This window comes from Leptidea sinapis, chromosome 26 (assembly GCF_905404315.1).
Source record: "Leptidea sinapis chromosome 26, ilLepSina1.1, whole genome shotgun sequence".
NCBI classification, from domain to species: Eukaryota; Metazoa; Arthropoda; class Insecta; order Lepidoptera; family Pieridae; genus Leptidea; species Leptidea sinapis.
In genome coordinates, this window is record NC_066290.1 from 7,791,882 (window position 1) to 7,808,058 (window position 16,177).

Genomic DNA, 16,177 nt, shown 5'->3' on the forward strand with positions numbered 1-16,177 from the left:
ATGAAACTTTTCAATTGTGTAATATTATCAGGTCTAGGCGCTGCCACAATGGCTGCAATTTTTTTTTAATCTGTGTGCAAACCTTGCTTATCAATTTTGTAACCGAGGTAGGTGACACAATCTTTAAAACCTGCCCTTAAATGACTTGCCCTATCCTTTCCCGTAACACAAATATCGCAGAAGAAGGAAGGCCGCATGAGACCTCTTCCATAATTTTTTGAAAATTTTCGGGAATGCATTTGATTCCGAATGGTACACGTCTATACACAAAAGTGCCCAAATGTGTAGTAATGGCGGTCATGGGCTGTGAATCTTTTTGTAACATACATTGTTGGAAAGCATTCGATAAATCTAATTTAGTATACTGTTCACCCCCTCCCAGGGTTGCAAACAGGTCGTCGATACGCGGCAGCGGGTAATGGTAGTCTTTCAGTAATGGATTTATAGTGATTTTATAATCTCCACACAACCGAATATTACCGTTAGCTTTGACCACCGGCACTATAGGTGTGCCATAGTCTGACCTCTCAACCTTGTATAAGACCCCTTCCCGCTAGAGCCTATCGAGTTCCTTTTCAACCGGGCCTCGCATAGCCAGTGGCAAAGGGCGCGCTTTTACAAACACCGGCGTTTTATCATTCAAAAATAATTTAAATTTTGATTTGAATGTACCGAGGCCTTCTGCGAATACTTCTGGAAAATCACTTCTTAATGACGTCGCTATTGAGTCGCTTTCTGTTCAATTGTGACATTCTACCATCGCTAATTTTAATTGCTTAATCCAAGTCCTGCCCAGTAAAGGCGGACCCCCCTTTTCAATAACACATAAATTTAACTTTGCATGATTCTTCCCACAAGAAACATTGACAATAATGTATTCTAAGGTCTTAATAATATCGCCCGTATACGATTTCAAACATAATATTTTTTCTTTGGAAAGGGATGTTCGAGAAGAACTTATGGTAAAAGTCTTTGAAAATGGCCGATATTTTACTCCCAGTGTCAATTTCAAATCTACATTTTGTATTTTCGACATTTAATAACATATAATAGGGTCCATCACCCTCACTATTTATTACTAAATTATAAAAATGACAGTCATCCCCTTCAGAGTCTGAGTCATTGAAAAAAAAACTGACTTTTTTTTGGCTTCACTCTCTTAATACACTCACTTTTATTTTTATCACACACTGCTTTTAAATGGCCTTTTTCACCACAATTATCACATGTGTAACGCTTAAACCGACATTTGCCTTCTGAATGGCCGTGTTTACAAGAACGAGCACACGCGCGCTGCGCCCGGCCGGAGCCCGCTCCTCCGCGGTGGCCGCCAGCTGCGCCAACGACAATTCCACTGCTCGTTTGTAGTCAATGCTTTGCTCAGCAAAAATCCTCGACCTCTTCATTGAACAACCCCGAAACAAATTGATCACGCAGATTGACCTCCAACCAGGAACCGAAGTTGCAAGTTTTTGCTAAATGTTTCAGCGCTTGAAGGTAATCTCGAACATTCTCGCCGTGCCGTTGAGTCCTTTGTCTAAAAATGTGCCGTTCTGCAATTTCCGATCTCTCAGGTTCTAAATGTTCCTTCACCAAATTGATAAGTTTACTATAAGTCTTCGATTCTGGGGCGTCGGGAGCGGTTAAATCACACAATAACTCGTAACATTCGGCACCTACTACCGTCACTAAAGTAGCTACTTCTAACTCACTTTTTATTTCATTCAATGTTATAAATTGGTTTGATCGGAGGATGTAGGCATCCCAGTTATTATTGCCTACATTAAATGGTTCTAATTTTCTTATAGGCATGATAATAGATTCACACGCGAATAGTTAATAATGAGGTTACGTAGTCACCTCGTCGCCAGTGATGTTCATACAGGTACGCGTCAATGATACACGACAGTCGGATTCAAACTGGTTTATTGGAACGGCTACCTTACACAGATGCAACACTTAGCATAATCTTTTATTTGATTTTTTTAGTCATTTGACAGCTGAAATTAAACTAGGACCGTCCAATGCTAAAGTGAAGTTCACATTTTATCACACTCAGCTAAGTTTTACGTAAATAAAGTCTAAGTACGCTCTAAACATCTCAGTCTTAGACAAGCGACATTGAACAGTATTTCTTTATTTTTTGGGATGTCTGACCAAAATCGTTGAATCTAATGTGTCTTTATATATTCAACGAATGTTCTTTGACATCTGCTCTTTTGGATAGATTATATGGTATATGTTTGATAGTTCTGTTTTACCCATATACTGAAAAGAAAAATTCCTTTCAGAAAGGTTCAATGTAAAGTCAAAATAAAACAAACATAATGAAAAGCAAAACAATATATTTGCTCGTATCACTTGTTAATTATTAGCGTGCTAAAAACTTATTTGCAATAAAATCATTAAATTTTGGACGATCCTTCTTGAACTGGTAAGGGCTTACGGTTGAATGCGTATTATATTTCTAACCTTAACTAAGGCGGGTCTACTTAAAAGCAATATCTGAACGTTAACTTAAAGGACAGCTAACTGTGTATTCAAAACTATTATTTATATTATAAATATTTGCGTCAGTAAGGTCTGTGTAGAACTTTGATAGTTTGCACGTTTGTTTTTGGTCCATTTTTTTCACCATTAGAACAAAAAGGCAAAAGCTACCTACACCAAACAGACTAACGTCCCAATATTCAGTCTATCTCTTACTTGAGATAAAATTCGTAACTATTGTTGACTTTTCTGTCCCATTAAACTTATAGACGGTAACTCACCTTATCCGTACACGCCGTCTGTCAATGGGATGACGTGTAGCTTACCAGCGATAGAATTTTGTATGGAAATTGCAATTCAAGCGTCCCAATATAAGGCGATAAGAATGACTTATCGGGTATATTGGGACAGATTCAGATTATTGACAGCTAATTACTGACAGTAGAAGGTAGTAATTTATCTCTATCTGTAGATAGTATATTGAGAACGGCCGTAAGATTGCTATCCATCCAAGTCAATATATTGGAGGCTAGCTGTCAGATAAGCGAACTTCAACATATTCCATATTCTACGAAAATGATGCATTTTTCCCGAAACTTTGACATCAATGAGCAATGAATTATTCGACAGACGGATTGTAGATTTTCAAGTCACCGCAGAATAGTCGTGACATGATCGCGACTATGAGTAGGCGTAGGTATGAGAAAAAATATAAAACGTGCGTATCCGTAATAATAATGAAGCTCAAAACTATATGCACAAATCCTAATACTTAACTAATTATAGAAAGAAACGCTAAAATCGTTCTTTCTATACAAATATCTTACTGACAAGTGACAGTTATCCATAGCCCTCTCATCCGTTAGCAATGATCTATCATTAAGATGTCATTATAAAAATTGGTGGTGGTGGTTGGTGTTTATGAAAATCAGTTTCAAATACGTCGCGTAATTACTGGACGTACCAAAAAATATCCGTTTCTTGTTCAAAGGAATCGGGCCTTACAAGAGCACACTTATAAATAATCCCAGGTTTCTGGCAGGAATATTGACAGAACATCAAATAGAAAATAACTCGCATTATGGAAATTTTCTCAATAATAGACTCTAAAAACATAGATATGTTTTTAGCTCATGAGCTTAGTACTGATAAAATAACTGTGTGTGATAAGAAAAACTGTGCCAAATCTTACACTCTGTGAGCGCAATACTCAAGTTTTGCTTCACGTATTACAATAAAATATCTGGACGAACGAGCCTTGCTTGAATTTTTAAGAATGTACAAAACTTGAAAAAAAAAAAACTAATAGGACCTCTGGATTCGAACCGGGGTCTTCTGGTTTCCGGATCACCCAATGTCCCATCTGAGCTATTATAGTCTTGTATAATATAGTGGCGAAATTTACCTTTGTATTCTAATGTTATTGTAGCTGTTTCTAATAGAATTACATTTTTTAAAATTGAAAGCGATTTCACGCCCCTGACTACCTGTATACTAAATATAATGAAAATAAATGGAGCCGTTTCCGAGATTCAGATTATATATATACAAGAATTGCTTGTTTAAAGATATAAGATACATGACATGCTTTAAATAGACCCACATTAGATAAATAAATTGTGCTAACGATAAGAAGTAAATAAGTACTCTAGTGAAATAAATATGTGGTTATAGTAAGTAATCGATATTAATACAAAAGGCCCTTCCACTAGGCGTAATCTAACAAACCACAGCCTATTTGTATAAGCACCATTATATTCCACATTCAATAATACATTATTGAATTTTTAATCACAAGTAAAGCTACGGCCACACCTGCGCGTCAAGTAAGTGGGAAGCGAGACGCGATGTGGGAGCGACCACCACGCGAATCTATACGTTCACACCTACACGACTAACGGCCGTTCCCAATATTCAGTCTTTCCCCGGTTGTGGCCTACTTTACATAAAAATCGTAACTATCGTTGTCTTTTCTGTCCCAATAAACTTATCGACGGTAACTCACATTATCCGTACACGCTGTCTGTTAATGGGAGGACGTATAGCTTATCAGCGACAGAAGTTTATATGGAAATTGCAATTCACGCGTCCCAATATAAGGCGATTAGAATGATTTATCGGGTATTTTGGGACAGCTTCAGATTACTGAGAGCTAATTACTGACAGTAAAAGGCAGTAATTTATCTCTTTATGTAGATAGTATATTGGGAACGGCCACGCGAGAGTAAGACGCGAATCGCGAACCTCATTTGTTTGTGCATTCTGCCGCAGTTTCACATCTTTTTACTGGAATTTAAATTGTGGTTATTCTTCTCCTACTTAACATCGGAGTCTGATTCAGATATAGAAAACCTTTTATCCCTTGCGACATCAAACCACACGGTAAGTACGATTGTAAAATATTATGTTTAATAGCAGCGCTTTGGCAATGTTTGCGGATGCGAGGGTGGACGGCTTCCATGCCAGCCAACGCAAAAGAACCGCATCATTGCTAAAGAAGTTGCGAGGCAGCCCTAACATCGTTCTGCAAACCATTGTTTGCCATTATAAAGGCATTTATGCGGCATCATGTGCCTGTTTAGTTATAATTATATTAACATAATTTATTAAAGACATATTACTAACAATTATTATGGATTATTCATTCGTAATCATTGTTTGTAAGTATCTACTTTAATTGTTAAAATGTTAATTTCTCATGTAAGTTACAATAGGTCTTAATGAGAATAAAGTTATTTAAACCTAACCATGCCACAGGCACTACACGATTCCAGGATAAAATATGTATGTGCTCACTGATCACTAGACGCGTGCGTCTCACTCTGCAGACGCGGTCGAATCGCGTTGTAGTCGCGTAGGTGTGTAAGGCGCCATTTTAAATATCATGGCAGGCGACCGCCGCGCGGGTATCTTCCCGCTTCGCAGTCGCTTTTGTTGCGCAGGTCTGGCCGATGCTTAACATTTAACGATGACAAAAGAAGACATACGTAAGTCATATTTTCGAATATAGGTATATTCAATAGCGCGGTGCATACATTATTTCACCGATTTCGATTTTAAATGCAGACACGAATAGGAATTACTTACACTTGAATACATTTGTAATATAGTATTTTCTTTGATTAAAGCGAGTGTTACACATTTAATGAATACATTTGTGATTTTTAAATTGATCGGAACAGACTGTACATTTCTATTGCTTGTTGCAGAAAGCATCTTTAAAATTAATGTTTCATTATTTCACATGCTATCTTTGACTGTCAAAATGAAAAAGAAAGTGACGGTATTATATTTAATTAGAACTCATATTTCAAAATTGAACGATTTTTTAAATGTGTTCTATTTTCATTCGATTCGTGTTCGTAGAATTTGAATCGATCAATAGTTCAGGATTTATATCCAGATCAAATAAATAGAACACAATATTTATTAAGTACACGATATTTTGTATAAAATGTGGGTAGTATGAAAGTCTAAGGATGGAGAAAGAATTAACAAAATGGAACCAGTTAAATAATGTGTGCGGCCGCGCTAATGAATCCCTATTCTTTATCTCAACTTACAAAGATAACATGTTATTGATACTCACACACTTATTAGATAAAGTCGAGTAAGTGCGGGAGTTTTAATTTGTACAAAACACGAGTTTAACTTCGCCTATAATTTTTAAACAGTTGTCACAAAGCAATGTTGTGTTAAACATGTAAAAAATAATCTCAGAGGATATATTTTCGCTGCATATTCGTAGCGCACCGATGAATTAGAGATTCGGTGGCAGCGAGTGTTTGATCTTAGTGTAGAAATAGCTTTGGCACTTGTGAAATCAGACCCACACCAGCTAAGCTAGTTGGATTATATTAATGATGGTTAAAAAAACCGTTTATTAAAAACAATTAATATTAATATAAAATAACGGTATAAAATAAACCAAGAATATGCAAAATGTTTTCAAAAAGACATCTTGCTTGTGATTGGTTTATTCAGACGTATAACGTTATTCGGGTTTATTTGGAAGGCTGTCTGACATTTGGAAATCTTTAGAATTATCATTGTATTGACAGTGTTGTCAACGATATAGTCAACATTTTGCATATTATTGGTTTATTCGCTTATACTGATAAATAACATGGAAGAATTCCGTTATATCGAGGCGATCCGGTGCGCATCAAAGATGGATGCGATTATTAATCTTCGGTTTCTCATATAATTTTACTTAAATTACAGTACCTAAAGACTAGAAAAATATAGGATATAATAATGTCAACATATTAAATAAAGCGAACACAATAAAATACATATTATCAATAAATAATAACATATTAATAGTTAATACTATATTTAAGTAATGATAAACAACAGTCAGACAAATTCTGCATTTTATAAAATATAGTTCAAAATCGAGATTCTTAACATGTAGGCGCATTCGGTAAATAAAACAACAATTAAACTCCGAATATCAACGAACATATGCATCTCAAAAGTAAACCGTCGAGTCAATTTTGACATTCTCTAACGGCCGTTTTCAATAACCTATCTATCCTTAGTTTAACTTACTAGAGGTAGACAAATCTATCCTTTTACGCTTACTTACATTTCAATAACCTACCGACATAAAGCATTGGACTATAAACTATATTGGACATAACAATGGATAGATAAGATCTTGTCATTAAACGGTGACAGCAATGTATCCGTAACTAGAGATACGTTATCGAAAACGGCCGTAAATCAATTGTTTGATCACAGACAGCAGTAAATATTATTTCCACACCAGAAAGTAATCCGCTTTCAAGACTAGAAATGGTTTTTCATACGATACATAATAGCTATAAGGGTAAATGTATACACTTTTATAATAAAGTCCCAGCCACTGTTCAGGCATTATCTTTGTCGCAAATCCTACTACTCCACAGCTGAATATCTAAGTGATCGGACAGTCTGGGACTAGATTATAATTATTTTATAGCTACAGCATTGACAGTACAATATTGTATATTTGATTCAAAAGAGCGCAAAAAAAGAATGCTGGGAGTCACTTGTGCCACTTCTTCTCTCTCAAAGTGCCATTTGTTTCCGAAGCGGTAGTAGTGTCTAGTATATTAAAAATGACATCAAAAAAATTCCAAAGGAATAAATTTTTGAGCAAATAAATGCCTTTTATGCCTTTTTTACCAAATGCGCCTGCTTGCGATGACAAACAGATAATTATATCGTAGTGACCATTTATTAATACGTCTTGGCACATTAAAATTTTTGAAGACTAACCGGTTTCCGCTGACTTGGTGAATGATATTTAATAAATCGTACAACGATCTACCGTTGACAAATTGTGTTATTTGCCGTAACGTGCGGATATAACTTTTGACTTCAACAGTTTTGGAGCCAACTCGCAGCTAAAGCAGATAACAAAATGCAGTGATGATAATACAGGACATGATTTTTACTTTACCCTTATATACACAGGATATAAGTCTATAATTGTATTAGTATAATTTAAAAAAGTCTACATACGTAAAACTTGTTAAAATTGCTTTATTAACATGCGCCTGCTGTGAAGCTCCAATCTGTACTGACTCGCACACATCGTATCGTACGTTAAATGAACTAGTGAGTCAGTCATTGACCAATCAGAGACGAGCTCCAATACCAAGTCGCTCAGCCAATAAAAACGTACCCATTTACAAGATGGCTACGCATTATACCATTTGCGGGTAGTTGACAAAAACAACAGCCAATATTAGTCCTTCATGCAAACCTTAGATATAAGCACCGAGTCTGAAAATAAACAATACGTCTTATTACAACAACATATAAGCAGTAACATTTTCAAGCCCTTAATAGTCATCATGCAAAGTCAGCAAAAAATAATTATTACATCATTTCTGTTGATAGATCTGTATATTTTAAGTATGCACAGCGAAACATAAGGTTTTTTTATGAAAATAAGGGACGAGACGATCAAGATCTTCAGCTGATGGAAACTATTACGCCTTGCTCATTACAATGCAGTGCCGCTCAGGATTCTTGAAAAGCCCAAAATTATGAGCGGCACTACAATTGCGCTCGTCACCTTGAGACGTAAGATGTAAAGCCTCATTTGCTAAGTAATTTCGCTAGCTACGGCGCCCTTCAGATCGAAACACAGTAAAGTTTACACATTACTGATTCACGGCAGATATAGGCGCCGTTGGGGTACCCATAATCTAGCCGTGGAGCCTCCCACTGGTAATAGTTATTTATGCAACTGTTGTGTAATAAGGGGTATTAAAACACGAATGTGGATTTATCTCACGAGGCGAAGACGAGTGTGATAATAGTATCACATGAGTGTTTTAATACCTAATTATCAACAGTTGCATACAAGACTTTATCTACGCCCAGAATATGAATCCTCTAAAAGATTCTGAAACTGTTAGCTTACTGCTAACATTAAAACAGCCAGTCCTAGTAGTAACCATCCATTACTGATTACATACAAATGAACTAAGTATTAATGAAAGAATTATTTATTTTAGTAGTAATTTACATTTTGTATAGTGCAATAATTTAAATTCACTTGAATATTATGTTCTTTTGCAGCGTTTAAATTGAATCGCTCATTTTTTGTAAATAAAAAATATCGAAGAAAAATGGCGGGCATTCGAATAACCTACTCTTTTTACGGCGCGCGACGTTCTGGTAGTTTGGAACGCACGTAAACGAAAATACTCTTGTTTTGAAATTCATACAGATACCACGCATCGAGCAATAAGAATGTGGCTGTCTGTTAAAACTCTTTGATCATGAAGGGATTGAAAAAAAAAATAGGAGTGTTGTTATGAAATTCAGTACAACATTACAACACTCGTTTGGATGATGCAATGGTTATTAGGACATTGGGTGTTTTAATGTTGGCAATAAGCTAACTGTTTCAGAATCATTAATAGAGGATTTAAAGCATGGGTGTAGATAAAACATAAAATAACTCGTGTAACATTGAAAACTGCATTTTTAAGTACGTCCTACAATCGGACAAATCAATTTTTTATACCCCTAAATTATAAGGGTACCCTCAATTTACTATTTATTTTTCTTTTATTATGATATAGCACTAAAAATAAAAAAAATCACCATTCTACGATAAACCCCTGTTTTTTAATATAGATATAATTGAATATTATAATTGTAGTACGATAAAATTTATGTACGATATATTTGGTAGGTCTGAGAATCATTATTATGCCCCAAAAATTTTAATTATTGTTTTTTTTTATTACATTACGCTTTCACGCCTAAACCACTGAACCTATTTTGAAAAAAATTAGTACAGAGAAAGACTAGAGCTTGAAAAAGGACATAGGCTATATTTTATTGAAAAAAAAAAAATGGAGGGGGAAGTGAAATAGGGAATGGCAGTTTGTATGGAAATTCGTCACTATCGAAGATAAAACCATGAAACTTTGTATTAAGGCACTTGATAAGAAATAATTTATAAACATTTCTCCGAGCATTTTTGAAACTTTGACCCACATTGGGATGAAATAGGAGATTCAAGTTCACAGGGAAATACTATTAAAGAGACTGTCCGCAATGACAAGGGATATTATGTGCTGTATTATATGAAATGAAATAAAATTTATTTATTGTTTCGAATACAGTAAACATTATAGATCTTAAATTTATTGTAGAGTCTTCTATTCGGCTAATTTAAATTAGCATGCAAAAAGTTTACTTAAAATTAAAAAAATCCTTCACACCTTAAAAAAAATTTAACATAGAAGAGCGCTGCAGCCGAAAGAGCAAATTGTATGTGTATTATATGAGTAGTGTTCTAAAAAATAAAAAAAATAATGCCCAAAGTAACTAGTAAAAGCGGACCAAGTCACGGGTAAAAGCTAGTATAATATTATAAACTACTAGCTGACCCAGCAAACGTTGAATTGCCAAATTATAAAGTAATAAAAAAAAATTAATTGCTGGGGTACAAAAAATAGATGCAACCGATTCTCAGACTTAGCAAATATATCGTACTACAATTATTGTATTCGATTGCCATCTTGCGAACCTAGAGCGGTTTTGGATGGAACAGAATAATATAATAATCGCGATACAAAAGAAGATGTAGATCGTAGAAAGGCGAAAATTTGAATTTGTATGTATTTTTTAAAAAATAAAAAAAAATGTCAAAAAAATAAAAAAATAAATTAAGGAGTGGACCCTTAACATATAGGGGGATAAAAAATAGATGTTGTTCGATTCTCAGACCTATCCAATATGCACACAAAATTTCACGAGAATCGGTCAAGCTATTTCGGGGTAGTTTAACTACAAACACCGCGACACGAGAATTGTATATATTAGATTAAAACGCTTCATATTGTATTGTTATGATAATTATATTATCTACACCATAGTTTCTCAACCTTATTTTGCTCACCGCCCACTTTGAGAATATGTTTTTTTCTTTATATTTTCGTGTATTTTTTGCCTTTTTAGACTATACTTTTTAATCTACCCACGCCCCATCTGCGCTATCTCAATGCCCCCTAATTTTCTCTATGTCTTCTACTGCCCCCCCGAAAGTCTCAAACGCCCACAAGGGGGCGTTATCGCCCACCTTGAGAACCTATGATCTAGATCAAGCATAATAGCAAGATACAAGTTAAAGCAACACTGAATAGAATAAGCAAGCAAACGAAATATTTAAAAAAACATGCATATTAATTTAAACACACCTCATTCAGTCAAATCCCATTAACGACCTATATAAACAAAAAGTTCATATCAATCATTTCATATTTTCAGACCATTAATATGTGTGCGAGTTTGTTGTTTAATAATATAGAATTGCCCCCTTATTCATAATAGTCTGCAAACTTAAAGCATTGCTAATTCTCACTCTGTCTTCTTCTATTGATCTAAGTCAGAATGAGAAAAAACACTCCTAAGCGGCTGTTTAAAGTTAGCGGTTTATGAATAAGGGTGTTAAACATTAACGGTGTTTTTACAAAAAAAAAGTCGAACATGTGTTGAACACTTCTTTTAAGAAAGTTCAATAGAACTTTGTAATAACTCGGAACGGATGAACGAGTTTTTCTGTTGTTTAGCGTCAATTTTTAGACGTCGCTTGCATAGTTAGACACTGTTTAACAGAACACGTGTCTAAGCCATGTTTAAATTATTTTTTATAATAACACCGTAACTGTCGAATTCATAAACGCAATGTAAAGTTACTCCAAATTCAAAAATTACTTCTCTCAGTATTGTTATTCTGTACTGACAAAGTTAAAATAAAAAAGTTTTAAATTTGGAATAAGTTTACTTCGCGATTATTAATAACACAGTAATTTTTTTTTACAACCTAAAAATATGAAGATTATTTTTAGTAGACAGTAGTAATTAAATAATTTAATATGATACAAACCAATTTTAACACATGGCTTAAATATACAGCGAAATTGATTGGATTACAATTTCACATGAAAAAATATGCAACCAAATGAAAATTGGTATTCACAGTTTTAAAATTGAATTTCTAGAAATCCACTTCATAAATATTATGATATATAATATTATAACTCTTACTCAGTAATTATTGAACAAAGCATTGATACTTCACTTATACGTCTAGATAAACCCCCTTATTCATAATAGTCTGCTAACTTAAAGCATTGCTAATTCTCACTCTGTCTTCTTCTATTGACCTAAGTCAAAATGAGAAAAGACACTCCTTAGTGGCTGTTTTAAGTTAGCGGAACATTATGAATAAGAGGGAAAGTCTCTTGCTGATAGACAACCGATGAAAACAGGCCAGGTTTATTCGTTTAGTGTGCGTGATAGGTTACGTCTTACAATCGCGATTTGTATGTCACTTTGTGTTATTGTGCGTGCATTGCTCAAAATAAAGTGACAGTTAATGTCAACCTCAATTTTTTCGACGTTTTCACAGCTGTCAGAGTCTATTTAGGCGTATCTAAGTATTGATAATTAACAAGACTGATGTTGGAGCCATCGGAAATATTTTAAATGAACTGAATCCAGATGAATATATATACATTGAATATCAAATACAACACATATAAAAATATATAATCACTTGTACTAACATACTCAAAACAAAGAATTCACAAAACGCCAAATAGTTTAAACAATCAAATAATGTATACACACAAAAATCTCGAGAGGCAAATTACCATTTTACCTGACACGTGAGTGCAAAGCAGCCCTTTCTTCTGCGGGCGTGTCCCTGAGGAACGAGGAGGAAAGGTTGAGGACTACCATGAGGCAGCACAATAGAAGCGGGCCCAAGATAGCGCCCTCGGGACCCAGGTAGAAGATCCCGCCGGCTATGGCAAGGCCAGTTACGTAAGGGTGGCCGCCACTGAAATACAGCGTAAGCAATGAGTTAGAAATATTACTTTTTACATTTAAATAAATAATAGTTAAAAAAAACTAAAAAGCACGCTTTACACAAAATTCAACTAAAAAATAGAAAATAAATTTACATTGAAAATAGTGTAAAAAAATATATTTTATTGTATTTTATTGTAAAAAAAAGCGTGGGGTGTAGAAGGATTATTATTTTAATAATATCTTAAAAAGTAATTTTTTTTACACTATTTTCAATTTAAATTTATTTTCTATTTTTTAGTTGAATTTTATATAAAATGTGCTTTTTAGTTTTTTTTACTATTATTTATTTTTCATTTTTTAGTCAAATTAGTGTAATGTCATCGGTCCTCGATAAATCTAAAAAGTTTGAACGAAATCTAGCCGTTTAAAGTGGGTCAAAATCGCGCCCACGGAAGTCGGTTACAAGCATACAAACATACAGGTGAAGCTAATATAAAGCGTATAAAAAAAACTTGTTGCATTCCGGGAGTGCCGGCAGAAGCGAACTTGAACATTAACATTGTGCATTTTTGAATGGTTAGGGAATAACTTTGCACAAATTGCTTTATTTATTAGTATAAAAGTATTACCTCCTTATTCATAATGGTCCGCTAACTTAAAACAGCTGTTAAAGAGTGTTATTTCTCATTCTGACCTAGGTCAGTAGAAGAAGACAGAGTGACAATTAGCAATGCTTTAAGTTAGCAGACTATTATGAATAAGGGGGTAAGCATATATGTTTTAATGCGCTATCGCACACAAAAATGACAATTTATATTATATAAAAAAAATACGCTTCAGAACTATTACAATTATATTACATTAAAAAGCTTTTCTCTCTGAAAAATTATCTTTCATCCATAATTTCAACGACAGTCTTACGAATTTTCGATCACGTCATGTGTCCTGACGCGAGTTTAACATTTTATACCCACACTAAGAAAAGCGCTCAACGCCGCTAAAGAAGTTTTTATTTCAATACTATAGTCTGACAACTTCGTCCCACCTTTCCGGTAGCGGTGGTGTTGCGGGGAAAGGCAACGGGTGAGACTATCATACCCCCCGCTGACATCTTATTACCCCGTCCCCGCCACCGTCTGTCACCGCGTAGGACGGTCGCGCACGAAGTTGGCGGACTATAGCGACCGCCCGACTTCGAGGACTTAGAAAAAAGAGATGAAGAATGTACACAGTCAGCGTAGTGACTTTTAATAACAGAAAAACTTTGTTTGCAACTTTGGCCGAATTTTGGTTTTTTACCGTATTCGGTTCAATCCTCCTTAGCCCCAGCATAAAACTATTATCAATTTTTTTCCCAGATAAGAAGTGGAACATCAAAAAATGAAACAATGTACCTATATTTTGACTTCAATATTATTTAGGCGCTCAAATTTAATGTGTCTCAAACCTAAGGCCTTGCTTTCACACTTCCAATTAATGATTTTCATTATTCTTATTCAGCCTTTGAGACCTTCGTATTCGCTAAATAACATAATAGGTACTAATTATGAAATGCCACAAAAACAACGAAAATATTAACAACATTTTCGAATATCAAAAGGTACATTGATGAGATTTTATTGACATAATATTCTATGGTGTTATTCTGGCTCACAACAGATAACTTCAAACTCACTCTTTAATCTCAGCGTAGACAGCAGCGTCCAGGAAAGCGATGGGCGCCGCTTGGGCTATGGGCAGCATCACGGCAGCCATCGGTCTACCTTGGAGCCAAACATCCAGGGCTGCGGGGATTCCAGCTAAGTACGGACCTAGGAATGGCGCAGCGCCAAGTACGGCTGCTAATACTGCAACAACAATAATTGTGACAGCAGATCCAAAGTTATTTATTGCATCATTTTACATATTATATTGTAATTGAGATGATTTGTAAATCGATGGAAATGTAAATCTTGATATAAAAGACCTCAACCCTTTACGAAGTAGCGGTAGATTCAATAAGAAATTTTTTTTTTTACATTCATAAGTGTCATTTGCGTGACCTACATGAATAAAGTGATTTTGATTTGATTTATGTTCTTAGATAATTTATACGTCTAGATAGTCTCTTGCTGTTAGACAACCGATAAAAACAGGCCAGGTATATCAGTTTAGTGTGCGTGTCAAGCTACGTCTTACATCCGCGATTTATACGACGTTTTCACCGCTGTCATAGACTATCTAGACGTATTAATGATCTCAAAGTATTTACTAAGACTATGTGTTGAACACTTGCTTCAAGGTAGAAATTAAAAAAAAAATGAGAAGTCTCAAGTAAATTGATTGATATAAGCGTTATTTTGCGGAAATCCAAAACCATCCAAATGATGTGAGTTCTCTTGAGTGTACATTCCGCTAAGATTTGATTTTTAATCAACTCAACACGTGTTTTGCCTCTACACGAGGCATACTCAGAAGATGTTGTTTCGCCAATTCTAGCACGAGACTCTAATCTAAAGTATCGTGGGGCCGTATCATGAAGCAAGTCGATCTCTTCCCCCAAAAGTATGGCAAGGGGAACGATGGCTACTCTTGATGGACTGATGTCATACTCAACATTGCGAACGCTTTGTATCTGTTCGATCGCGACTTCTTAATAACGAACAATTTTTTCCTTTTATCTATCAAATTAAAATATTCCAATGTATTTAGCATGCAAAAACTCTAATCTTCTTCTTTTCTGCGCTAGTGCTTTTAAGTTCTCCTGCATAACCTCCATCCACGAAGGAGGTTTTAAGCCAAAAAGTATTCTGTACAAAATGTTTGTATGAAATTACTACCGCTAAAATGCTATCTATTACTTACATAATACGTGTATTAAAATATTTTTAAATGTATAATATAAATAACGATTATTTTGAATTTAGCTAAATTATTTTCATTGGAATAGCTGAATGCAAAGCAACCATTGCCGCAACTTGAGAGATAGGATAGTTTTTATTTCGATTTGGGACCCATAGTTATTTTTATTTTCAATATTTGTTTTGTATGGACATATTTTCTATTACAGAATTTAGTAACGCACGGTTTGACAGTTCCGCTGTGAAACAATTTCATTATAACAGGGAACATTTTTTAAGAAATAATTCTTGATGTTTTGAAACATTATTGGCGCATACCTATAAAACAGTATTTTTTTTTTTATTATCCACAGAACAAACCTAGTATATATATATGTATATAGATAGGCCATAGAGCCCAGTGGTTCAAATCCCGGTATGTGCAAACATTAACATGATGAATATGGATTTTGTTTCCGAGTCATTGATGTTTATATGTATTTATGTATGTTTAAGTATATTGTATAAAATATATT

General features: G+C 34.7%; 2 protein-coding genes across 4 annotated transcripts in view; one reads left to right on the forward strand and one right to left on the reverse strand.

Moving 5' to 3' along the window:
- Positions 1-16,177, forward strand: part of LOC126972325 (uncharacterized) — a 768,748-nt gene that overhangs the window by 275,077 nt on the left and 477,494 nt on the right. The window lies entirely within an intron of this gene.
- Positions 2,329-16,177, reverse strand: part of LOC126972330 (transmembrane protein 245) — a 47,334-nt gene continuing 33,485 nt past the window's right edge. Inside the window, exons 11-14 of one of the 3 annotated variants that reach the window (XM_050819004.1) lie at positions 14,498-14,669; positions 12,671-12,850; positions 11,205-11,231; positions 2,329-8,265 (exon numbers count right to left, since the gene is read on the reverse strand). In XM_050819004.1, coding sequence (XP_050674961.1) covers positions 11,210-11,231; positions 12,671-12,850; positions 14,498-14,669 — 374 coding nt within the window. In that variant the 3' untranslated portion in view covers positions 2,329-8,265; positions 11,205-11,209. Of the gene's footprint in view, positions 8,266-11,204; positions 11,232-12,662; positions 12,851-14,497; positions 14,670-16,177 lie in introns of all 3 variants that reach the window. The other 2 variants (XM_050819005.1, XM_050819006.1) reach the window with 2 other exon arrangements.